Source organism: Desmodus rotundus, chromosome 12 (assembly GCF_022682495.2).
Source record: "Desmodus rotundus isolate HL8 chromosome 12, HLdesRot8A.1, whole genome shotgun sequence".
Lineage (NCBI taxonomy): Eukaryota > Metazoa > Chordata > Mammalia > Chiroptera > Phyllostomidae > Desmodus > Desmodus rotundus.
Window position 1 is genome coordinate 8,129,688 of NC_071398.1, and position 23,905 is coordinate 8,153,592.

A 23,905-nucleotide genomic window follows, 5' to 3' on the forward strand; every position below is an offset into this window, starting at 1 on the left:
TCATCATCAGCGTTCTGTGTTGTCAATCTGTCTTTAACAACAACAACAAAAAGCACAAGGAAAAACTGCCTGGCACTTAGGTCAGCATACTCAGAAGTGTGACTCAGAGCCCAGTTTCACAACTGAAAGGAGGTGGAGGGAAGGTCACTGTCGCGTCCGTGGACGTGACTGCTAAGCACCTCTCCGCCCTGCCCTAGCCACTGCACACCCGTGCCCTGGCCCCTCTCAAACATTCCTGGCAGACACTGACAGCAGATGTGTGAGAACAACTTCTGGAGACGCACTTGTTTATTTTTAAGGTACCCAGTAAACACCCAATCTGGAGGCATGTGCCTCCTCTCAAGGATGAGTTGGGCCAAAATAAAAAACTAAGATAGACGTTTGGGTATCAGTGCAAACCAAAAAAACAACTCCTTTCAAGTCAGGTGCATAAAAATATCTGAGAACCCTGACAGTTACCGGAACAGAAAACGTAACTAGAATGAACTGACTGACGCTTATGCACACACACAGAAAGAGGGAAAAGGGGATAATCAGCAAGGAGACAGGAAACTCAAAGGAAAAGCTATGGAAGAGTGTCGCCAATCACATGTGGGTCAAGAGTTAAGGGTCTCAGAACGTATGTCCAAGTGCTACAATTTCCACAGAAGGGCTCCTTTGAAGATAAGTGACCAGCACTCAGAAAAAGAAAAAATAAAACCTCCGGGAGAGATCATCAGTGCTTTACCGAGATCCAGAGATACTAATGTGCAACTTCAGGAGTCTCCCCCGCATTCATGCAGGGGAGAGCAAAACCACTCGCAAAGACGAGTTGGTAAAGGGTATGGGAAACAGATAGGAAAACAAAATTGTAAACACAACTGCAATCTAACTGCAAACACAAAATTTACGGAACGACGTGTTTAGCTCTCATCTTCGCTAATCCTTAATCCCAAAACCATTTACATCTTCCTACTTCGGTGAACCCGTCCCTGATGACAGAGAGGCAGTGAGGCGCTCAAGCATTTACGTTTGTCTGGTTCTAGTCCCTGACCTTCCAGAGTCACCCAGAGCTTGGCACTTAGCGTCTAACCGAACGCTTCCAGCCTTTTCTAAGTTTGCAAATCCGACACATCACCTGGGGGTATTTGTTAAAATTAAATGCCTGGACTACACCCAAATGCATTGAATCAACTCTCCCGAAGAAACGCCTGGGTATACGCCTTAGTAACAAGCATCCTATGTGATTCGTCCTATCTGGCAAGTTCGCGAAATACTTGATTACAGCAACTCAAAACCTTGGAGGTTCAGGAAAGTCAATGGCTCAAAAAGTACAACCTGGAGGTTCCCCCAACGACCGAAACTTCAGTTTGAGGAGAGGGACCGAGGCCCAAGGTCACAGCAGCTAGCTACAGGCAGAAGCGGGTCTCAGACCCGGTCTCCCGCACCCCAACTCAGGACTCTTCCTCCTGACCGCGCGGTCCCCGGGCCGGCAGCGCAGGATAAGAGGCCGCCCAGGAAGGACAAGGGGCCACCAAGCCAGGGGCCCGGGTCAGACAAAACCGGTCCGGCCCCTCACACGGCTTCTCTGGGCAAAAGCCCGCCGTGGTCCTCACCGAGGTGGCCACGTCTAGGTTCCCGCCAAGGGACGGGACTGGGACTAGCAAAGGGGAGGATCTGGGCAGCAGGGGGGACCAGGAGGGGACCGTTGGGGGAGGTCGGGCTCTGGGACCACCGGACAGCACTCACCTGGCTCTCCCGGCTCGCTCTCAGCTTCTCCGCAGCTGCCGGCTCCGCGCCGCGCACCTCTCGCGAGAGGAAGAGGATCACGCGGCGCTAGCAGGACGGAAGCGGGTGCGCCGCGACCCGGGTGCTGCCAGTCGCGTCGCCGTCGGCGGCGTGCCCGCTTCCAAGATGGCGGCGGCGGCGGCGGTGTCCGGCGCGCTCGGCCGGGCGGGCTGGAGGCTCCTGCGGCTGCGGTGCCTGCCCGGTGAGGGGGCGGCAGAACCGCGGAGCGGGCGGCGGGGGTGGGGGGGGCGCGAGGTCCACCTTCGCTGGGCGCGGGGAGGGAGAGGCCGTGGCGGCGGCTCGCGAGCAAGGTGAGGTGAAGGGCAAGGGCGAGGACCCGCCGGCGTCCCGGGACTGTTCGGGCGGCCCGGCAGGCTTCTGCCCCCAGTCCACGGCTGTGAGGGCCAGAGCAGCGGAGTAGGGCCTGTCACTGCCACTTAGTGGAGCCCGTGGAGCCCCGGAGAGGGCTGTGGGTGCCCAAGGTCACACAGCTCGGGAGTTGCAGAACTCGGACCCAGCCTCCTAAACTCCCTCGCCAAGTCCCCGGGCCCTGAACGCCCGAGGGACGGGGTGGGCAACAGCCGCAGCGAGCGCCTACTGCACTGTTTCCTGCCAGTCATTTCCCCACCGTCGGTATCCGTGATATCCTTGTCCCACCTGTGTCTCCACATAGTCAGTATTTTTGTTTATACATCTGAGTTATGAAACATATGGACATTTACTTTAAAGAGGAAGCTTTGTGTCGCTATTGTGTCACTACCATAAATGGAAAACCAGTGTCAATTTCCGTAAATGGGATGTATGCATTGATACATTAGCAAAAATACAGAGCTAAAACATAATAAACATTCTCCTGTATTTCACCTAAACTCTCATAAATCACAGCGGTTCCTCAGTGTTTCTTTGGAACCTCCCTGTCCTTTTCAAAGTTTTATGAATATTCTCTCCATTTCTTCTGTACATACCATGAAATGCTGAGATTTTTACACATACTGTGCTGTTTCTTTTAAAATCTTTGCCCTCTGTGTTAGTCCATAGATCTTTTTTTGGCAATGGGTGCCCTTTTGTTGTTTTTATACAAAACTCTAAATATGTTTGGTAAAAGTAGTGCCCGTGACCCAGCAGATCCACTCCTAAGTAATTATGCAGGGAAATGAAAGTGTATGTCCACAAAAAGGTTTGTACAGATACGCTCATAGAAACGTTACTTACGGGAGCCAACACTGGAACAGCCCAGGTGTCCATCAACAGAGTAGTGTTTCTGAATGGAATACTACTCAGCAAGAAAAAGTAACCGCCTACTACTGATTTACACAAAAAATACAAATCAAGCTACAAAAAATATATTAAACAAAAGAAGTCTTACACACAAAGGGCATCCTGTATTAATGTACTTAGATGAAATTCTAGGACAGGCAAACCCAGAGAACAACAGTCAGAACAGCGTAGGTGGGGAATGACTGGGAAGGAACGAACACGAGGGAACTTGCTGGGGTGACGATTCTAGATAGGGGCTCAGGTTATATAAGGGTATACATTTGTCAGAATTCAGAATTGGCACGTGTAAGACTTTTGTGTTTCATTGTATATAAATGTCACCTCAAAAAAGGAACAGTAAATGAATATTAAACTCTGGTTAATGCTGTGCGTGCGGAAATGCTCAGAGGTGAAGGATACTGAGGTCTGCAGTAGGTGTGTCACAAAACAAGACGACTCAATGAAGAGCGTGATGGCTAAGCATAGAGAATCCAGGTGGTGGATGTACAGGTGTTCATATCACAGTTCTTTCAACTTGCCTGTGTGTTCGCAGTTTTTAATAATACAACGTTGGGAAAGAGAAAGGTAGTATGAGCCCGTGCTTAGGAAACACTGCTGTATTTTCCAAAAGCCCTTGACTATGGTGAATGAATGGGGTGTTGCAACACCGCAGGCGAGAGAGCAGATTGACACACCATATAAACACTAGGGAGTCAGTACTTCTAGTCCAGTGCTCTTGCTATGATAGGTAAATATGAAACGTTTTCAGGTCACTTTCACTTTCTATTTCAGCCTCCCTCGCATCTGAGTAAGTAGGGATTATTACTCTCTAATTTGCATACTTTAAAATTAGGCTCACTGGGGATAAAATGGTTTGCCCAGTACCACACTGCTAACAAAGAACAGGCCTACAAGCCACCTCTTCCGTTTTCTGGCTCATACTTTTGTCTGCGCGTCGTGTCTAAGGGTTGTCAGTTTACCTGTGATTCTTGTCTGGGACCTGGCGCTTGGATAAGTGGTTCTGGAGGGGTCTCTGCCCTGCTTTTCCTCTTCCGCATCTCGCGTATCGCTCTAGGTCTCAAAGGGCCTTCTCTGATAAGTGTCTCTGACTGGTCCAGTTCCTGTTTCAGTGTCCTGCTGCCGGCCAGCCCTGATGCCACGTGCCTTCCACACTTCAGCTCTGCAGCTCAGGTCTTCCGACGAGCAGAAGCAGCAGCCTCCCCCGTCTTTTTCTCAGCAACATTCGGAGACACAGGGGGCAGAAGAACCCAATGCGGAGTCTTCTCGTCCACCCCCCAGGTAGGCACCAGAACCCAGTCCACCCATTTCCGGCCACTTTGCATGCCTGGCTATATCTGTTCGTCCTCTCTCTTCTCTGTCCCTCTTCTCACTTGTCATCATTTTCAAGACTTTTAAAAGGAATCTATTATTTTTTAATGAAAATGGTACCTGTACATTGTAAAACATCTAAACAATTAAGGCAGAAATTACCAGAAACACAAACCCAGAAATAACTCTGCTAACACTTCCGTTGATGTCCTTATCGATGTTTCTCCGAGCATACTCCATATGTGAGGCTGTGTCTGTAATAATGAGTAATCACACTGTACACTACACATGCTGTCCCAGAACCTGTGTTTTCCCTCAGCAAGCACATTTTGAATCTCTTTTCACAATCTGTATTCTTTTAATAATTGCATCATAATGTTCCAGCAAGTGACAGTACCAAAATTTATTTTCCCTATCTTTTATCGACGAATATTTAGATTTCCTGCAGTAAAGTGTGTGACTCTCTCAGCAGTGGCAGCACCAGGTCAAAGGACATGCACATGTAACATTTTGTGGCAGACCACACAGGGCCGTGTTGCCCTCCAGAAACAGAATAGTAATTTACATTTCCATTAGATATTTTTTCTTCTTACCTGCCACTGAGAAGTTCCTGGAGCTCTGAAATTAGAGTATCCCCACTCGTTTTCTGGTTTCCTGATTCATGTACACTTCATTTCAGCTCAGCAAATATTTTTTGAGGTTCTTCTTTGTGCCAGGCCCCGTGGATAGTATAACCGCTGTTTCGGACCCCGTGGATTTCCATCTGGCGCAAATACACATCAAAAATGGTGCTGAGGGCTGTAAACGGAAGTCCAGGGTGCTGCAGGAGCACGTGTCTTCCTAGCCCGTGACCACCTTGCTCGCTGCTGCTGCCCTTCTCTTCATGGCCCTATGGGAGGGGAAGGTGACAGAACTTTTACTGTGCTGGCATTGCAGCAGGCAGCGAGATGAGGTGTCCCCATGTCCCGCTCGGATTTGGGTCTCAGGTACACAGATCAGGGTGGCGAGGAGGAGGAGGACCACGAGAGTGAGGAGCAGCTGCAGCACCGCATCCTGACAGCAGCCCTGGAGTTCGTGCCCGCCCACGGCTGGACGGCAGAGGCGATCGCAGAAGGAGCCCAGGTGTGCATGCTGAGGGTGGGCGGCCCGACCGAGACCAGCCAGGGAAGGGTTCCATTAGCCAGAGCGAAGGGCCTCGCGTGTCTTCCAGCCCAGCTTGGAACCCCTCTCCACTGTAGGGTTTTCTCTTGGGGGGGGGGGGCGGGTTCTTTCCCAGTAAAGTGGAAATGGGTGCATTTTTAAACTATTTTTTAATATAAAAAGAACATAAGATGGAGTTGGTTTTGGGGAGTTCGGTTCTAAAGGCAGCCATTTAGGCAAGAATTGCCTGTGATAAAAACTACCATATTCATTGACTCCGAGATGCCTCTGCTTATAAGAGGCAACATTGTTTTTGCATCATTAAAAAGAGAAAAATGCTGCCTTTGAACTGTGACACATCATTGTGCAATTCGCACTGATTGTTTCAGATGGCAGCTGCGTGCATCTTAGACTTGACGAAATGCGGTGTGTGGAAACTCCCAAGAACACACCACTTGGGAGACCAGCACGCTTTGTGTGTCTCACTAAGTCTGAGAGTCAGCATTCCCTCCCGCGTGGGAGCAGACTGCTGCTGTGGATTAAGCAGCAGGCTCACGTTTAGGCGACGTGGTACAGAATCATACAGCACAGCAGGGACTGTCCTGCGAGAGGCCTGGGAGGGCGGAGACCGGTGGGGTTGCAGACCCGTGTCTCCCAGCCCAAGGCCGCCACAGGGCCCCTGCTCATGAGATCAGATGACAGGCAACAACGTTGCTTGACTCAGATTTAATGGTGGTTTCTCGTGTCTCTAACTCTCTCCCAAGAGCACGTATGGTAGCATAAGTCACGTGCATGTAGGGCGCATGTGATAGGACTCCACGGTATGCTCACTGCGAAGACTTTGAACAGTACAGATGTAGAAAAGAGTGAAAAATCCATCCATGATCCTACTATAAACATTTTAATGCCTATTTCAATTTTTAAAAAACCTTTCATTTATTAATCATTTGTTCTTCAAACAGTTATTGAGCAGATAGTGTGCACCTGGCACCGTGCTAGGTCCTGGGGACGTCACAATGGTCAAGGCAGACACAGTTCCGCCCTTGCTGAGCTTTCCGTCCAGCGGCATTAAACAAACATACACAAACGCGAGCTCACAGAGTGGGTGTGGGCTGTCAGGAAAAGGTGCCAGTTGAGATGTGCGGTGGCGGGACCTCATCTCGGGGGGTGGGGGATGAGAAGGTGGTCAGGAAGGGCTTTGAACTGAGATCTGAGGAACGCATTAGGCTTCAGCTGGTTTGGGGGTGGGAGATGGACAAGTCTAGACAGAGAAGCAGCATGTGCGAAGGAGAAGAAGCCAGCCGCAGAAGAACCAAAGCAAACCATCACACAGAGAGGGAGGGAGAGTGATGAGCCAGGAGAGCCTGGGGAAAGCTCAGCAGAGGTCCTGAAGGTCGTGTTAAGGAGTGCGGCTTTTGTACTAGGAACAATTGAAGGTCTGGGACGAAATTTGACATTTGAAAACCTTCATTTCGGCTGCTGGGTGAAGACTGGATTGGAGGCTCAGAGTCACTGGGGGCTACTGCCAGCTGCCCAGGAAAAATGAGGATTTTCTGGCCTGGAGCAGTGAACACAGAGACAAGTGGGTCGGTTTGGTGGTAGAACAGCATAGGGAGTGACAGGATGGCACCAGAGTTGCCAGTTTGTGTGGTACTTGTCAGTGCTGTTTTCTGGGACTAGGGCCGCTGGATGAGGACCAGGTTTGGGGCAGCATGGGTACAGTCTTGGGTTGTTGAATGTGAGGGGTCTTTGGTCAACCAGTGAGAGAGCTCAGGCATGCAGAAAGGAGCTATCTGGACTCGAGTATATGTTTGGGCATTGTGTGTGTGTGTGTGTGTGTGTGTGTGTGGCAATTAAACCATAGAGGTGAATGAGATTGCCTAGGGTAATATGCGTGTGCCCTGAGTATAATGTGAAGGGAGAGAAATGTAGGCCCTCAAGAAGGTGGGGTAGAACAGGAGGAGCTGGCAAAGAAGACTTAGGCAGAGCAGCCTGATGCTGGAGGCAAAGCAGAAGGGGCCTGAGTAACTAGACATTGGTTGCGGGAGTGGCAGCCACCTGCGGGGAGTGCCTGGGCAGAAATAACTGGAGGGGCTGAAGAGTGAGTGGAAGGTAAGGCAGTGGAGAGGCATTTGCCTGAAAAGGTCAGGAGAGAGCGAGTGTGTGTCAAGCAGGGGAAACGGAGGGAAATTCAGGCTTTTCTGAACACTGTTGGGAGAAGGCAGAAACAAGCCAGAGGGAAGAAACACAAGAAGGTGGCAGAGATCAAGAGCACAAGGGTCCTTGAAGGGAAAACCAGGAGATCCGGAAAACAAGTGGAAGGACGGGCGCTCGGCGTTAGCGGTGAGGCTGCAGAAGGCCGCAGGTTTCACTTCCAGAAGAACGTCGAGGAGGTCCCCAGGGGATGGTTCTGTGTTCCCTGTGAAGTGGATGTGCTTGTCCCATGAACCTGAAGTTAGGAAAGCGTGGAAGGCGACACAGGTTGGGCAGAAGAGTGGACGTTTGAAAGAATCATTACAGAAAGCTGTGAAACCAGGAGAGGACAGAAATATAGCAGGATTGTGTGGGGAGATCTGAGTGTACTGAACATTGGGTGGTTAACCAGCTTTCTTCACTGCACATTTCCACAAATAGTGGCTGCATAGTACCTAATTTATTCCTTTGAACTCAATTGGTAAACATTTGAGTTCCCAATTATTTAGTATTTAAACCTATTTGATACACTTAAGTGTATTTCTGGTTGGTTTTTTTAGGACAGATTTGGGGAAGTGGAGTTGCTTTTTCATGGAGTGTGTACATCAGGAGACAGAAACTACACCAGTTATTGGGAGAATTTAGTAATTTAACAATAATAGTAAAGAAGTGTTAACTCAGTGTGCAGCGGGTAAGTGGATAACGGAAAGGAGAGAAAGGACATGAAGGTATTATGGCAGCGGCAGCTGCAAGAAGTAGCTTCCATCCCCAGGGCTAGGGAACAAAGAGAGGAATTGGAATTATTATAAGTAGGAGCTTGCCGGGGCGTCCCTATGGAGGTGACCCTCAGATCTCTGAGGAGTGGGCGTTAACACAGCTGGAGTCTCTAAATTTGGAGGAGGGGTCCCTTGGGGCTGGCACCTGACCTCTGGCGGTGGGGAATGGTGGAGCTGTCAGAAGCACAGGAAGGGGGATGGTGGCTTGATGACCTAGTTCTTCGAGTGTTGGGAGAACCGCAAACTGGACACATCCCACAGACCACTAGGATACAAGTCAGCAGGAAGAAGCAAGTCTCTTCGTCCTCCTGCAGTCTCGGAGTCTCCCTCTGTCCATGCTGCAGGGACCCTAACAGGGAGCCAGAAATGTGGTTTGCGGAGCCCCAGTCCCCGCATCCCAAAGCTGAGGATGGAAGGGCAGCTTTGGAGCTGATGAATAACTTGATGACTAGCTCAGAGCATCTGTGTGTGGCGTAGGTTCTTCTTACACACATGTTGGAGGCAGTGTAGCCTGGCGGGTAAGAGCTTTAAGCCTCAGTTTCCTCATCTGTACAATGTGGGCGGTGATAATACCCACCCACTGAGTGCACCCAACCGTTACATGCATGCTGCTCAGCTCGAATGTTGATGTGAATGTTGCCAGATTGCCTTCCGAAAGGGCTGTGTCCTTCCTCCAAAAGAGCGGGACTGTCCCCACTCCCACCAGTGGGAATTTTGAGTTAATATATTTTTTGTTCCTTTTCTTCCCTCTGTCTCTGCTGCTGCAGGGTCTGCCTCCAGCAGATGCTCAGTGATTGCTGTATATCAGGAGGAGCAAGGGGTTTTTGTGGCTTTGTTAACTTAACAACTCAGTAAAAAAAGCTTTACCCTGACCGGTGTGGCTCAGTTGGTTCAGTGTCATCCCGCAATGCAAAATGTCATTGGTTTGTTTCCCGGTCAGGGCACATACCTGGGTTGCAGGTCGGTCCCTGGTTGGGGCATGTGCGAAAGGCAACCAATCGATGTTTCTCTCACACATTGATGCTTCTCAGCCTCTCTTTCTCCATCACTTCCTCTCTAAAAATAAATAAATAAAATCATTTTTTAAAAAGCTTTGTTGTTGTTTTTAAATAACTAAGAGACCTAAGTTCCAAGAGATTTAAGTTAGGTGAATTGGTGAAGGAGAGAGGGTCTTCCTAAGCCCCTTTGTTTATTAGGACACCAGGTTACAAGAAAGAGAGTGTTTGGCTCATGTAGTAACAGGCAAGTCTGGACGTAGCTCGGGCACAGCGTTCTTAGGTTGTGCTTCCGGGAGCTGTCCCTCCAGCACATCCGCTTCTCTCTCCTCTCTGAGCTCTGTTCTCTGCAGAGGCACCCCACACAGGACTCAGAATGGCTTGACAGCCCCAGTGGACAAAGAGCTCCTCTTTCCCACCAGTACTAGCACAAGTTCTAAGGCGGTCTCAAGGCCTGCATTTGGTCGTTTGCACATCTTTGAGGTGGTCACTGTAAAGTCCCGTCATGCAAGTCTGTGCCCCATGCTGTGGGACACATCCAGGGGCTGGTGGAGTGTGGTTAGCGCCACCCAAGTCCCAGGGATGAAGAATGGAGTGTGTGGTGGCCCTCTGGAAAGCAAGCCACTGTCGCTAGAAGAAGAGGCCCTAGTGATGAACAGGCCACACCTGTCCGCCACACTTGCCACCACTGTTCTGTCTTCCCTTTCTCTGTAGTCTCTGGGCCTCTCCAGTGCGGCGGCCAGCATGTTTGGGAGTGACGGCAGTGAGCTGATCCTGCATTTTGTGACCCAGTGCAACGCTCGGCTCACCCAGGTGCTGGAGGAGGAGCAGAAGCTGATGCAGCTTAACCAGGCAGAGTAAGTCCTGTGGTGTTACCGCTCAGGGTGGCAGCTGAGGACTGAGGGATGTGGGCCCCACCCGGGGACCATGGGAGGCCAATCCAAAGAGAGCCGCGTTGAGCAGACCAGCTGCTCCGGTGGGACGGGCAGGCAGCGCCTGGCTCTGACCGCTGTAGTCAGGCCGGCGTCTGGAGCCTGCCGAGCCCTCCTCCCTAGTCTAGCACTGAGCCCATGCCTGCGGCCCAGTGACCCAGTGACCCAGAGACGCACTGTTTTCCCTCTTCCAGGAAGAGGAAGACAGACCAGTTCCTGAGGGACGCAGTGGAAACCAGGCTGAGAATGCTGATCCCGTACATCGAGCACTGGCCCCGGGTACAGAGTCCATACCCAGGCCACAGGGCAACTGTGTTCGGACTGGTGCTGGCAGTGCCTTTTGCTCGGAGGGCGTCTCGCTGTCAGAAGTTAGCTCACTGGTCCCCAGAGACCCAGGGGTGCTCTGTGCGCTCGGCAGAGCTAGGCTTCAGATGTGGGGATGCCAAGGAGAGTAACTCGGAGCCATCTGTGGCCCTGGAGATGTGAGTGGCCTGGGTACTGGATCACATCCTGGGTGGAGCCTTAGTGGCCTGAGTATGCCAGCAGGTCCTCACTGAGGAGGAGAGTAATCCATGAAGGAGATGAGAAAGCAGATTGTATTGGCCGTTGTCATTAACAGGCCCGTCGTGTTCCAGGTCCCAGAGGACTGGACTTCTTTTCGAATTGTCAGTGTGATGCTTGAGAATTGGAGGGTTCATTCCGAGGGCTTTTCTCCCCTTTCCTGAGGCTTCCTTTCCCCCGTTTCAAAGCCTGCCGCAGTGTGAGCCATTCTCTCAGCTGAGAAAGTCAAAGCACATCCGAGATGGAGCGCGGGGGTCACGCGGCGCCCCCCAACCCAGCTGGGGCGCCGCTGAGCACATCGTTTCAGTCGGCCCACTGACAGACGTTTGAGCTCCCCAGGCTGGGGATGGAGGGAGTGCAGCCAAGAGTCACAGCTGCCCCTGCCTGTGCTTGTCACACTGGACTTTCAGACCCGTGGCCTTGACTCATTCCATCTCACAGTTCAAATGACAAAAATGAGTGCCTCCTGATTCAGCACGTTTCCCTCTGGGCTCCTTCACTGAGAGGAACCCCCCCAGCCAACCCAGGACCTCGCTGTCCAAATCCCGTAGGCCACAGCCGAGGGGGTTACAGTTGGTGAAGTGGCAAAACCTTGCACGGTCAGGAGTTGTCTGCCTACTGAAAGAGTCTCTGGGTTGTGCCATTGCCCGAATTAGTTGAGGAATTTTTGGTTTCAGGTAACCAATCAACTTGATTTAAGCAGAAAATAGAGGTGGGCGGTAAGGAATTTATTAAGGCTGCAGCAGGATATCAAGGGCAGGAATGTTACTGGGCCTGGGGAGTGGCCTAGAATTTGGACCTGGAAGCCAACCCCAGATTCCCCTCATCTCTGCTGCTTCCTCCACGTGTCCACCCCCATCCTTGCTCTCGGTTCTCAGAGGGACCAGGCCAGACGCTCTGCACTGCCCAGTCCACATGCTGGGTGGGCATGGAGAATCGGACTAGGCCAGGAAGCCAGGATTGGCCCCTGGCTCCCATCAGCTGGGGTCAGGGTGCTTAGCCGCCAGGATGGGTGGCAATGGTGGGTCCCAGAACGAGAGCCACGCAGGCCGCATACACATCTCAGTGGAGAGGCAAAGCACCAGCCTCCCATGCGTTGTTACCTCTGTGCTAGACCTGTCCCTCCGCCATTCTCTCCACAGGCCCTGAGCATCCTCATGCTGCCGCACAACATCCCATCCAGCCTGAGCTTGCTCACCAGCATGGTGGACGACATATGGCATTACGCTGGGGACCAGTCCACTGACGTGAGTGCTTTCTGCAGGCTCACAGGATACCAGGAAGCTTGGGTTAAGCATTTCTACAAGAAGTTGCTGAAATTCCTTTGATCACGCATCCCTTCAGGGGGTCTGTGGCGTCATTCCCATCCCGGTAAGGAGAGGCCGAGGTGTGAGGAAGGGCTTCCAACAAGCCACAGTGGGGTCTCGGTCGTCTTCATTCAGGGGCCAGCACTCCAGCTGCAAATCAGTGGTCCGTCCTTCCGACCTGTAGTGGCGACACCCGAGTCAGAGGGCCTTGTGACCGGGCTCCTGTTCATAACCCTTTCCGCCTCCAGCCTCCTGAGATTTAGATTCTGCAGCAGAATTTCATAGTGTGTGGCTTTTTATGAGACTAATTTTTTTTAAAAAGCCATGGAGACACCATGGCTTTAAAAAGAAGCTCCTGCCCTCAGCCCATCTTCGCCTGCTTTGCTAGGAGATCAGTAAGCCTTTAAACAGGCACCAGGAAAGAATATGACTTGTTGATGCTATTAGATTTCTGTTAGGAAAAAATTGTTAACGTATACCTTCATAAAAAGAAATTAACATCCAGGCTGGGGAGGCAAAGAGATACTCCCACCATAGTTCTAACAAAGTGCTTTAATAAGCTTCCCCCCTGTGGGAACATACCACCAACAGAGATGGCAGGAAAGTGAAATTAGAAAGCAAAGAAATTAAAGGAATAAAACACCAAGCAGCTGAGCCAGGGCTCTGAAGAGTAGTTTGCCGGGTTAGTCGGGGCTGCTAACGGGCTTGAGCACTCGGCTTTTTCAGGTGTTCTAACCTGTCCGCGGCTCTGTGTCAGCCCCCACTTTCCTCGTGAGCACCCCAAGGTCTGGTCATACCTGGCTGACCATGGAGCCTGCCGGGTCTTAGGTGTGCTAAGATGTAGTCTTTGCGCCAGCAGTTCCAGAAAGGACCAAATGTAGCAAAATCGCCGGGGATGCTTAGGAAACTTCCAAGACTCCTGGAGACCCACCGACACTAAACTCAAAGGTTGGGCCAGGAGCTTGCATTTGTAATCTCCCGGGTAATTCTCGTGCATAGCCACGTTTGAGAATAGTGTTGTCCAGAGGGCCACATGTATCTGAGGGAAAGAAGAGATCGGGGAAGCCCATGAGGGCCTGTGGCTTTGGGTAGCTAGCTACACACTGCCCAGACCATCCCTGCCCTCCCCCATCCCACTCTGGCTCCATTCAACGTGTCGCTGCTCCCGGCCCCCCGCGGGAGTGGTGACCCATCTGCCTGGGTGGGTTTCTCTACAGCTCAACTGGTACACCCGCCGAGCTGTGCTGGCTGGCATCTACAACACGACAGAGCTGGTGATGATGCAGGACTCCTCCCCAGACTTCGAGGACACTTGGCGTTTCTTGGAGAACCGGATTAATGACGCGATGAATCTGGGCCACACTGCCAAGCAGGTAGTGGGGGGCTAGCCATTTGGGAAGCCCCCTCACTTAGGCACACCATCCTCCTCGGGTCACAGCTGGGCACTGTCTGTTCTCTTGCTTCCCTTTGGTCTCAGCTGACAGCCCTGAGGGCCTTCCCAGGGAGCCTGGCTGGTTCTTCCTCATACCCGCCCTTCTGAAGAGCCGCACTCGGCCCGTTTGTGGCTGCACTGTCCATAGGCTCTTCCTCCAGCGCACAGGGCCCTCTCTACTCTGCCTGTTGGTACTAACAGGCCTGCTGGTCTGTCTGGTCTGTCTCCCCTTGGAGTTTGTGATGGGGACTTAAGAGAACCTGACTCTGACCCCTTCTAGGTGAAGTCCACTGGAGAGGCCCTGGTGCAAGGGCTCATGGGAGCAGCAGTGACAGTGAGTATTGCCCAGATCATCCTGCTCTCCCCCACCCCACTCCGGCCCATGATGCTTACTTAGTGCATCACCACCCCGAGTAGCTTTGTAGCCTTAAACTGGAAAGCTCGTGATGACCTGACAGTGACCCAGTCCAAGTCCCTTGATTCCAAATATCCTACCTCTTTAGTTTTACTGGCTGGCTCCCAGACGCTGGTATGCCGGACCTCTGTATCATAGCCACGTGGGCCACCAAAATCCTGATCCTTCCCATTGGAGTCCCGGGGTGGGGCAAGGCCTCAGCACTCTCTGTTTCCATCCCTTTGTCAGCTCAAGAATCTGACAGGTCTAAACCAGCGCCGGTGAACAAGAAGGGGTGTCAGCTAGAGTGTCCAGAAGAATACCTGTGAATATATTTAAAGCGCATTGGAAAGTAGGACGTGCCTTCCACGGGACAGAGTATCAATGAGAAAACACTGAAGGACTCCTGAGTCACCACCACCGCGGCCACCTGGAAACCACAGGGCACTTGATCACACAGCTGTGGCCCGGGATTGGGCCACTTCCTCAGTTCCTGATACCAGGCCCAGCCTCCTGGTGCCTTTCCGCATTGCAGCTGTGTGACCGAAAATGAGGCTCCCCTCCAAGCATTCGAGCCTCAGAAACCCACCATGTCCCTGCCATGGTCTCACGGGCACTTTGATCGGATCTTGACCTTCCTAGAAACGCTCTCTGGGACTCCCAAGTTGGAGTCCAAGTCGGAAGCCACCCGAAGTAGCAGCTGATCCACTGCACGGCCCAGCTCAGCACAGGCACGTGCACCCAGGGGCCCTCCTTGCAGCCCTCTTCCTCTGGCATTCTGACATGCTGCACCGGGGACCCCCTCCGAAAGCTGCCAACCTGCAACCTGTGCCTGCTGGACAGTGGTTCACAGCCTGGCCAGAGGTGACCCCAGACCTGGTGTCGCATTACACCAGCATGCATGGCAGGATTGTTAGTGAACTCAGAGTCTGTAAAAATAAAAATAAATATGTTTGAATCAGTTTCCTGTTGCATAGTCAGTTTTCATACAGACCATGGCAGGCATGCAAGACCCCCACAGAGAGAGCAGTGTTGTGGAAAAGGCTCGAGGCTAGCAGCCAGGAGACCCGAGTTCTGGTCCTGGTGCTGCCTGATAGTACTGTGCAGTATGACAGTCTGGTCCCTGGGCCCCGGCTTCCCATCAGTGCAGTGTGAGTGACAGGCCTTCCCCTTCACCGTTAGCTCCTCTGGCTGCTCTTGTCTGTTGCTAACCATTTCAATGATACGTTCTTCAGCTTTAGTGATATCCTTGGCCCCTGCACTCGCTGGGCTCCCTTTGCAAGTCTGCTTAACTATTGTACTGGTCTGCTTAGGTTGCTATAACCACATACTATTGACTGGGTGGCTTAAACATTAGACTTTTCTTTCTCACAGTTCTGGAGGCTGGGAAGTCCCAGATCAAGGTGCCAGCCAGTTTGGTTCTGGGTTAGGGCTTTCTTCCTGACTAGCAGATGGCTGCCTTCTCTCTGTGTCCTCACATGGTAGAGAAAGTGCTGATGTCTTTTCCTGTTCTTATGAGGGCACTACCCTCGTGGCCTCCCAAAGACCCCCTCTCCAAATACGATCCCCGTAGGAGTCAGAGCATTCAGGGTGGCGGTAATTTAGGCCATGGCACCTGTCTGCTACTTCGCTAGCTCCTCCCTAAGCCGACTGCATGTTGTTGGGGGAAGTCACAAGCCAATAGGAATTTCCAGTCTCTTCTGCTGGGCCTTCCACCGGTCCGTTTCGGCACCTTTCTAATTCTTTTTCTCTCAACACCCTGTCAGCTTCTGTGCTGTAGCCTTTGCCAATTCACGCTATTCTCCGTCCTTCCTAGCATCCCATTCTCTCTCAGCAGACGATGGCCTTCCTCTCTCAGAAGAGATGTCACTCCTTGCTAGGGCAAACTCCTCTTCATCTCTTCTGATTACTCTTCTTCAGCCCACTAAATGTAGCCCCTTCGCCCCCAAGTTCTAATTTAGGGCCTCTTCTCCATGGGAGCAGCTGCCACCTTTTTGAGGTCCATTCAAACATCTCCAGGCCGTTTAGGGGACGTTGGTCATTCATTATTGTGCATTCACCTGTTGATACGCACATTGGCAGGCACTGGGGGTGCGGAGATGAAGAACCACTCCCCTTCCCATCCACTGCAGCTACGCAGTTCCTGCAGGTGGAAAAATACATGATCCAGGCTTAAGGGTAGAAGGGAAAGGACACATACCTACCATTCAAGTATACTTTTGTTTTTCCATAAATGTACAAATTCTTTTTTTAGAGTTTTGTTTATTTATTTAAAGGGGAAGGGAGGGAGGAAGAGAGGGAGAGAAACATCAGTGTGTGGTTGCCTCTCACATGGCCCCTTCGGGGACCTGGCCTGCAACCCAGGTATGTGCCCTGCCTGGGAATCGAACCAGCAACCCTTTAGTTCGCGGGCTGCACTCAATCCACTGAGCTACACCAGCCAGAGCAAATCTCATTCTTTTTAAAGACATCATGGTATTCCTGTGTTGGTATATTTCACCCAGGTTTCTTGATGGACAATTTTTATTTTTTTAATTATTATTTACTGATGTTTAGAGGGGAGGAGAAACATCCATTCGTTGTCCCACTTATTTATGCATTCGCTGGTTCCTTCTTGCATGTGCCCTGATTGAGGATGGAACCCTCACCCTTGGCGTATTATTTGGATGACACTAACCAGCTGAGCTACCTGGCCAAGGAACTTTGGGTTATTTTTTGATATTACAAACTGCTGCAGCGACCTTCCCTGTAAATGTATCTTTGCTTACAACTTAATTATTTCTGCAGTATTAATGCCTGGAAATGTTATTGTTGAGTCAAGTGTGTATACATATTTTGCAAAACCGTCATCCAAGGTAGTTGAACCAGGTGTATTTAAATCAGGCGGCGGGTAGAAAACGGCGGGCCCGGAGCAGTCCCGGCCTCCTAGCAGCAGGTGGCGCTGTGGGCGCGTCTTCCAGGAGGCGGCGGGGGCCGCGCTGACCGACTTCCGGTAACTTCTGGTGCGGCGGTGCGCAGTAGGGCAGACGCCGGAGTCCGGCCTGGAGGCGGTTCGCAATGCCCTACGCCAACCAGCCCACAGTCCGAATCACGGAGCTTACCGACGAGAATGTCAAATTCATCATCGAGAATACAGACCTAGCGTAAGGCTGCTGAGGGAAGCGGCTGGTGGCTCTGGAGCCCCGGGGTCCGGGGAGGGGGCATGGGGTCGTGTCTGCTGGCCCCCGTGTCATGGCTTTTACTTAGGGAGCCGGGGGTCGCGGGATCGGCATGTCGAGGCTGCGGTGCTCTCACGCCGTTTGGTTTTCATTCCTCAGGGTGGCCAATTCTATTCGGAGGGTCTTCATCGCTGAGGTGCCCATAATAGGTAAGCGACTCCCGCCTTCTCGTTGCCAGGCTACCTGTACCCTCCTAGACTCACCTCCGACCACACACATCTGGGGCTTCTGCTTCCAGCTCTTGGTTTGGGCGAGGGGTGGGGGCGCAGACAGGACACCGGGGCCACTACTGGCCACCTCCCTGGCTCCCTCGGGCCACTTAGGTCCACTCTTACATTTGCAGTGGTGAAGAGCATGGGTTCAGGAGTCTGCGAACTTGGGTTCAAAGCCTGTTTTTACTTCCTGGGTCTGTGGCACTTGGCAAGATTTTGAACTGTGGGCTGTAGTTTCCTCTGGAACATTGAGACACCAGCAGTACTCATGAGGGTGATAACAAGGATTAAGTGAGGTCATCACCACTAAGTTCCTTGCGTCTAGCGAGTGTTCGGTGCCTGCAGATGTCTTCTTACGACTCTGTTTCTTCGAGTGCACTTACAGGCTGGGCACTGGGAACGCAAAGCTGCGTAGTCCAGGGTCTTGTCCCCTGGAGCCCACAGTGAAGCTGCAGGGCCTAGGTGCGGCCACAGGCAATGCTCATGCAGGGTAGCCTCGGACCAGCCGTTCAGGAGAGGCAGAGCCCCGGTGCTGCTGGTGCTTAGAGGGGGGAGGCTCTGTTCCAGCCCTGGTTCCGGCCGCGCTGCGCCAGGTATTTTGCACATTTACAAACATTCTACAGGTGTTTTCTGAGTGTGAGCTTAGAGAGGTTGTGTCAGAAAAAGAAACCTCAGAGCTGCCGCATGGGCGCACGGACTCCTGGGGGAGATAAGCAGGCCAAATGGTCGGTACTCGGGAAGGCGTGGTGGTCTAGCCACTCTGTTCCCCCCGCCCCGCCTCCCGGGTCACTGCAGCTCAGAGCCTGGCCTGCCACGCCCCCCCTCGGCCTAACCACTCCACCCTCTGGACCTCCGTTTCATCCAGAGTACAATGAGGGAAGGTGCACTCGACGATGCAGCCCTGACATTCCAGGTCAAAATGTCACCTTTCCCACACATTCAGTTGTGCCAATAATTGAGAACCTGCTACGCTCCGGGCCACAGCTGGGAGTACAAAAGTTAAAACACCTGAAGACCCTGCCGCAGGGGTTTTCAGAGCTTGAGGCGGAGACAAGGCACTCATGGATGTAACACAAGGCCCAGTGTGGCGAGTGTCTTAAGAGAGGTCTGGGCAGATTTGGTGAGGGAGGAGCTTCACCCGTGTCCTGGAGGCTCAGAGGGTTGTAGCCTGCACTGGGGAGTGTAAGGGCATGCCAGGGCAGGGGTGGGGGCAGAGAGGGGCAGAGACTGGAAAGGTTGGCTCTTGGTCCTTATTTGATTTGGGTCAGGGAGGCAATAGGAGCAAAGCAGGCTGGGGCCTGGCTCTGTCTGGTCCTTCTCTGGCCTGCTTCTAGCATCCCTACCCCTTTTTTGGCAGGTGAGCTCTAATGCCATTTGTTTATGTGAAGATGTGAATGAATGAATGAGTGAATGAGTGAATTTGTGAATATGTGTTTAAGTCAAGTGTATGTGAGCAAGCAGTCCTCCTCCTCCTAACAGGTCATTGCTGGAAGGGATTGGATTTTATACGTAGTATGCCTTGCCCATTAAAGGTGTGCCATAAACATTGGTTGATTGAGTGATGATAATATTAAATAAGTCACTGTTTTCCTCTGTACAGGGAACCCCCTGCGTGAAACCCTCCTGGGAGTGGGGGTGTAGTTCTTGTTCAAATGCAGGTTCCTGGGCCCCGGTCTCAAGCTGTGTGAGTCAGAGGCAGGCAGCCTGGCCAGGCCCCCGCAGTTCAGGAAGCCTCAGGTGGCTCCTGACCCTGGAGAGCCACCACTCCCAGTCTTTCGGTGAATTTGGTGGCTCAGCAGCATGTCTGCTTCCTTCGCTTTTTAGCCATCGACTGGGTTCAGATCGATGCCAACTCCTCAGTCCTTCACGACGAGTTCATCGCTCACAGGCTTGGTAAGTGCCGGGTTTGGGAAGGTGGAAGGGTCGGAGAGAAACCCTCCTCCCAAGGGGACTTCTGGGTTGGCCTGGCCACGTGGCCTTCTTCAGAGTGCTTCTCTGTGTCTTCCAGGATTAATCCCCCTCACTAGCGATGACATTGTGGACAAGCTGCAGTACTCCCGGGTATGCTGGGTGACTGGGTGACTGGGTGACTGGGTGGGCTGTGGGGCGGGGGAGGCAGGGCCTTCAGTTCTCACAAGGGTTTTCCTGCTGTCCTGCTTCTAGCTGTTAGGAAGACAATATGGAGATAGTGTCCAGGCCCGAGGTAGGCACCGGTCCTCGGTTCTGAGGGGCCTCAGATCAGCCAGTCTCACGGGGGCATCAGGGAGTCTCGTTAGCCCATGGCATAAGAGGGGTGAACGCCGGAATGCCCATTCACGCCGGCCAGGGGCTGTCCCTCTTCAGAGTCTGATCTGTTCAGGCTCTGCTTGCCAGAGCATCTCTTCCTGGTGACAGGGGCCTAGGACGCCACAGGGAGTCAACAGAAAGTTGGGGGCAGGAAAGGACAGGACGGGGGTGAGAACTGTCCCCGGAGCAGCGCCCGAGGGACTGGGGTGCTGGCGTCTGCCGGGTTTGTGGCTCACCCCATAGGCGCACCAGAGTGCGTTTCCCTCCCCAGTGTGAAGACAGAGCAGTTTGCTTGACTACATTGTAGTAGCTTCTTACCGGGGACTGGGGTGTTCTAAGAACAGCAAACTGGGGGTGACTACTGAAGCTAAGGGATGGTCTTGCGGTGGCATTCTCTCTCCCACATTTTCCTTGGCTTTTGTGAATGTATGCAGTTTTTCATAATATAAAAATTTTTAAGTTTATTTATTTATTTTTAGACAGAGGGGGAGGGAGAGAGAGAGGGAGAGAAACATCAATGTGTGGTTGCCTCTCACGCATCCTGCACTGGGGAACCTGGCCCACAACCCAGGCATGTACCCTGACTGGGAATCGAACCAGTGACCCTTTGGTTCACAGACCTGTACCCAATCCACTGAGCCACACCAGCCAGGGCCTAGAAATTTTTTTTTAAGAAAAGGTCAGTTGTCTAGAACTTGAACGGTACTTTTTTCTACAGTTCCCTTTATTTTGTCTTAAGTGGTGATTACGTTCCCAAGCTCGTCTGCTTAGTCCGTGGGAGGCTGAGCTGAGCATCATGGCGGTGCTGTGGGGAGGAGGGCTCCCCGGGCCAGGCTGAGACGTGAACAGCTGGTGGGTGTGGAGGGAAGCATGGCTGTCGGCACCCCTGGGTTGTCCCCAAACCTGCCTGTCTTTGAGGAGGCTAGCAGAGTGATGCGGCTCCCGAGAGCCTAGAGAGCAGCCGGCCCTTCCACAGATGAGGACCCTGAAGGAACGGGGGCCTGAAGCAGGGAGCTCAGTTCCCTGGCTCTCCATGGACTCGCTGCTGCTTGTCTTCCTGCCTCAGGACTGCACGTGCGAGGAGTTCTGCCCCGAGTGCTCGGTGGAGTTCACTCTCGACGTGCGGTGCAACGAAGACCAGACTCGTCACGTCACATCTCGAGACCTCATCTCCAACAGCCCCCGGGTCATTCCGGTCAGTGTCTAAGGACAGGCTCCCTGCCCGGGACCTCGGCCCTTCTCCCTCTGCCTGCAAGTGGGCCAGACAGGGTGGGTTCTTAGAAGACACGGCCTTTCTCTGCGCCACCCTCTGGTGCCCGGAAGTGCCAGTTCTGGACCCTGCAGAGGAGGGCGGAAGCTCTGTTGGCTCTCTCTGCCCTCTGTCACCCTGGGACCCTTGTGAGAGGCCACTGTACTGTTTGCACTGAGCAGGCTGTGACAGAGCCGTGAAGTTGGGGTGGGAGAGTCACCAGCTCAGACTGGGTCCTAGCAGGCACTTCTGCCACCTGATCCCCAGGCATCCTGTCCCGGGTTTGGCAGGTCGTGACCTGGAAGTCCTGGAAAGTAGTTTCCAGAAGAAGTACCTGGGAGATGAACAGCTAATAAAGGTCTGTGTTTGGGTCCCCTCCAGGTGACATCCCGGAACCGCGACAATGACCCCAACGACTACGTGGAGCAGGACGGTAAGGGGCTGGAGTGCTTGTGCAGAGGGCCACCCGAGCTGCCATGTCGCAGGCCAGTGGGGAGGCAGAACCTGACCCAGCCTCTTGTGCCCCCCGGTCTCCTCCTCAGCTGGCCTTTGACCTGCTTTTCCAGAGTCTGGGGCCTTCCAGTGGCACTCCAGGTCAAAACTGGGATCCTGGCTGCTGACTCCCTCCCCCCCCCCCCCCCCCCCCCCCCAGACATCCTCATTGTGAAGCTGCGGAAGGGCCAGGAGCTGAGACTGCGCGCCTACGCCAAAAAGGGCTTTGGCAAGGAGCACGCCAAGTGGAACCCTACTGCCGGGGTGGCTTTCGAATATGATCCCGACAATGCCCTGAGGCACACGGTGTACCCCAAGCCAGAGGAATGGTGGGTCCCTGCTGGGAGTGGAGGCAGGTGGTTAGGGTGGGTGGGGTGGGCGGGCTCGGCAGGCTCGCTGTGAGCACAGGGGCCCTGAAGCGTCGGTAGTGACCCTGTGCTGCCCTGTGCTTGACCCCAGGCCAAAGAGCGAGTACTCTGAGCTGGATGAGGATGAGTCACAGGCACCCTACGACCCCAACGGCAAGCCCGAGAGGTAAGAAACCTGCCCACACGGGAAGGGGAAGTGTGCGAGAGCGCGCTGCTTTGGTGCAGGCTCTGAGTCGGGGAGGCACTTTCCCCACGCCCCAGCTCCCGTGGGCTGAGGCAGGGCTGATGACCGCAGAACCCATGACTGAAGGGCTGATCTTCCCCTTCAGTTGCTGTGGGAAAGGGGGGCCTCTGGTTATCCAAGCCATCCCGATTCTGGGTGCCAACCTCCAAAGAAGGGGTCAACCTGAGGCCAGAAACTGACCGGCCTTCTAGTGATGACCACGGAGATGCTGGCCCCTGCGACCCTGCCTGTGTGTTTTCCGCCTTCTCCGTGTGGGGTACAGCCACACGGAAGTGTTGGGGGTTTCACTGACTGGAGTGACCGGGGGCTGATTTTGAGGTGGCAGTAGCCTCTGAGGTCCTGTGGAGACTTCTGTTACTAAAGAGGAGGGAGGTCACCCCAGGGCAGGTTGAGGTCCTGTGAGGAAGGAGTCCAGACTCCAGAGGGAGGGACAGAGGGAGGGTGGCCTGTCCTTTGGGGAGGGCTCTCACCGACCCTCGCTTCTCAGGTTTTACTACAACGTGGAGTCCTGCGGCTCCCTGCGCCCTGAAACCATTGTGCTCTCGGCCCTCTCTGGACTGAAGAAGAAGCTCAGTGACTTACAGACCCAGCTGAGCCACGAGATCCAGAGTGACGTCCTAACCATAAACTAGCTGCACTCGCCTGCTCCGCACGGAGGGATCCGAGCTGCGTCGCAGGTCTGTCCATAGACGCCTCGCTTCCGGGTCTGGGCAGCGGTCACTTACACTCCTTGACAGCCGTCGGTACCCGCCAGAGAGGCAGCAGTGGGGGAGGCAGGCCCATCCCAGTCTCTCTTGGTTACCACCAAGGTGATGCTGGTATCCGAGGCAGGACAGTCCTTCCTTCGACATTCAGCACCCCTGGCCCTGCTGCCCATTGCCAGTCGTCTCCCTGGAACCCAGACCCCCTCCCGCATTGCCGAACCTGCCAGTAGGGGGTCGCACTGCTTCCCTGTTGAAAACCGCGGAGCTGGACACTCCCCCTTTGGTCATTTCAGGTTTGGGGGTTTTTTTGTCCAAAAGTTGGCATTTTCAGTCCTACCGTAGGTTTCTGGTGTTAGGGGTGAGTGCGAGAACTCTCATTCAGGCTGCCTTCAAACCCAGGGCCTGCCTGCTGACGCTTTGCTCAGATTCCCGCCTGTCCCTCACTTGAGAACATTCACTCTCTGCCCGTGAGTTAGGACTTCACTGCCAGCGATCCGATTGCTTAGTGTGGGGGTGGACAGGGGAAGGGGAGTGCAAGGGCCTGCCGTCCTGCAGGCAGGAGCATAGGCAAAGCAGTTAGTTAGGCAGCCTGGGAGGAGGGGTCTGGAGAAAACCCGCAATACAGTCCAGAAAGGAAGTGATGTTTATTAACAGTAGAGTTTTTATTTTTGGCAATAAAGAGCACAACAATCTCCTTCATGCGTCATCGTGCCACTAGCTGAGCCAGCCAGCTCTGTCTGCCTCTCCGAGGCCTTGGACCAGGCTCTCTCCAGGCTAGCTTCTTCCTCCCGGTGGTCATCCCCTGGGTCAGCTTCAGAGCGCAGCTGGCCGTGGCCCCTGCCCTGGCTCCGGGGCTCTGCTGAAGGGGCCACTTGCTTTGTCATCCTCCTGCCACAACTGGGGTAGTGGTTATTTACATCAAGGTAACAAGGTCTGTTCCCACAAATCAGAACCCTAAAGTATTTATAAAAGAAACCATACACGCAACCAAAGGTTTGATGTGGATAGAAAGATAGCCCTTCTGCCCAGTAGTCAATAAATACCAGCAC

At 53.2% G+C, this 23,905-nt stretch overlaps 3 protein-coding genes across 4 annotated transcripts in view; 2 read left to right on the forward strand and 1 right to left on the reverse strand.

Moving 5' to 3' along the window:
* CIAPIN1 (cytokine induced apoptosis inhibitor 1) overlaps positions 1 to 23,905 on the reverse strand; it is a 249,534-nt gene that overhangs the window by 10,934 nt on the left and 214,695 nt on the right. Inside the window, exon 1 of one of the 2 annotated variants that reach the window (XM_024551409.4) lies at positions 1,729 to 1,862. The exons of the other annotated variant lie outside the window; for it this stretch is intronic. The gene's annotated coding sequence lies outside the window, so the exon portion shown is untranslated. Of the gene's footprint in view, positions 1 to 1,728; positions 1,863 to 23,905 lie in introns of those variants that run through there. 2 annotated transcript variants of the gene reach the window in all.
* Positions 1,837 to 15,046, forward strand: COQ9 (coenzyme Q9). The gene is made up of 9 exons (XM_053914560.1): positions 1,837 to 1,969; positions 4,155 to 4,323; positions 5,340 to 5,475; positions 10,172 to 10,314; positions 10,584 to 10,668; positions 12,093 to 12,197; positions 13,475 to 13,630; positions 13,970 to 14,023; positions 14,333 to 15,046. The coding sequence occupies exons 1-9, from the start codon at positions 1,894 to 1,896 to the stop codon at positions 14,366 to 14,368; spliced, it is 960 nt and encodes a 319-aa protein (XP_053770535.1). The 5' UTR covers positions 1,837 to 1,893; the 3' UTR covers positions 14,369 to 15,046.
* Positions 17,086 to 23,551, forward strand: POLR2C (RNA polymerase II subunit C). Its single transcript, XM_024551404.3, has 9 exons — positions 17,086 to 17,226; positions 17,401 to 17,450; positions 19,338 to 19,406; positions 19,522 to 19,574; positions 20,866 to 20,994; positions 21,430 to 21,481; positions 21,701 to 21,869; positions 22,000 to 22,074; positions 22,640 to 23,551. The coding sequence occupies exons 1-9, from the start codon at positions 17,141 to 17,143 to the stop codon at positions 22,782 to 22,784; spliced, it is 828 nt and encodes a 275-aa protein (XP_024407172.1). The 5' UTR covers positions 17,086 to 17,140; the 3' UTR covers positions 22,785 to 23,551.

Coding starts and splice junctions, on each gene's coding strand:
- POLR2C (XM_024551404.3), top strand. CDS start 17,141: ATGCCCTACGCCAACCAGCCCACAGTCCGAATCACGGAGCTTACCGAC. Junction 21,482..21,700: donor CGACTACGTGGAGCAGGACG/GTAAGGGGCTGG, acceptor CCCCCCCCCCAG/ACATCCTCATTGTGAAGCTG. Junction 22,075..22,639: donor CCCAACGGCAAGCCCGAGAG/GTAAGAAACCTG, acceptor CTCGCTTCTCAG/GTTTTACTACAACGTGGAGT.
- COQ9 (XM_053914560.1), top strand. CDS start 1,894: ATGGCGGCGGCGGCGGCGGTGTCCGGCGCGCTCGGCCGGGCGGGCTGG. Junction 10,315..10,583: donor ATGCAGCTTAACCAGGCAGA/GTAAGTCCTGTG, acceptor TCCCTCTTCCAG/GAAGAGGAAGACAGACCAGT. Junction 13,631..13,969: donor TGGGCCACACTGCCAAGCAG/GTAGTGGGGGGC, acceptor GACCCCTTCTAG/GTGAAGTCCACTGGAGAGGC.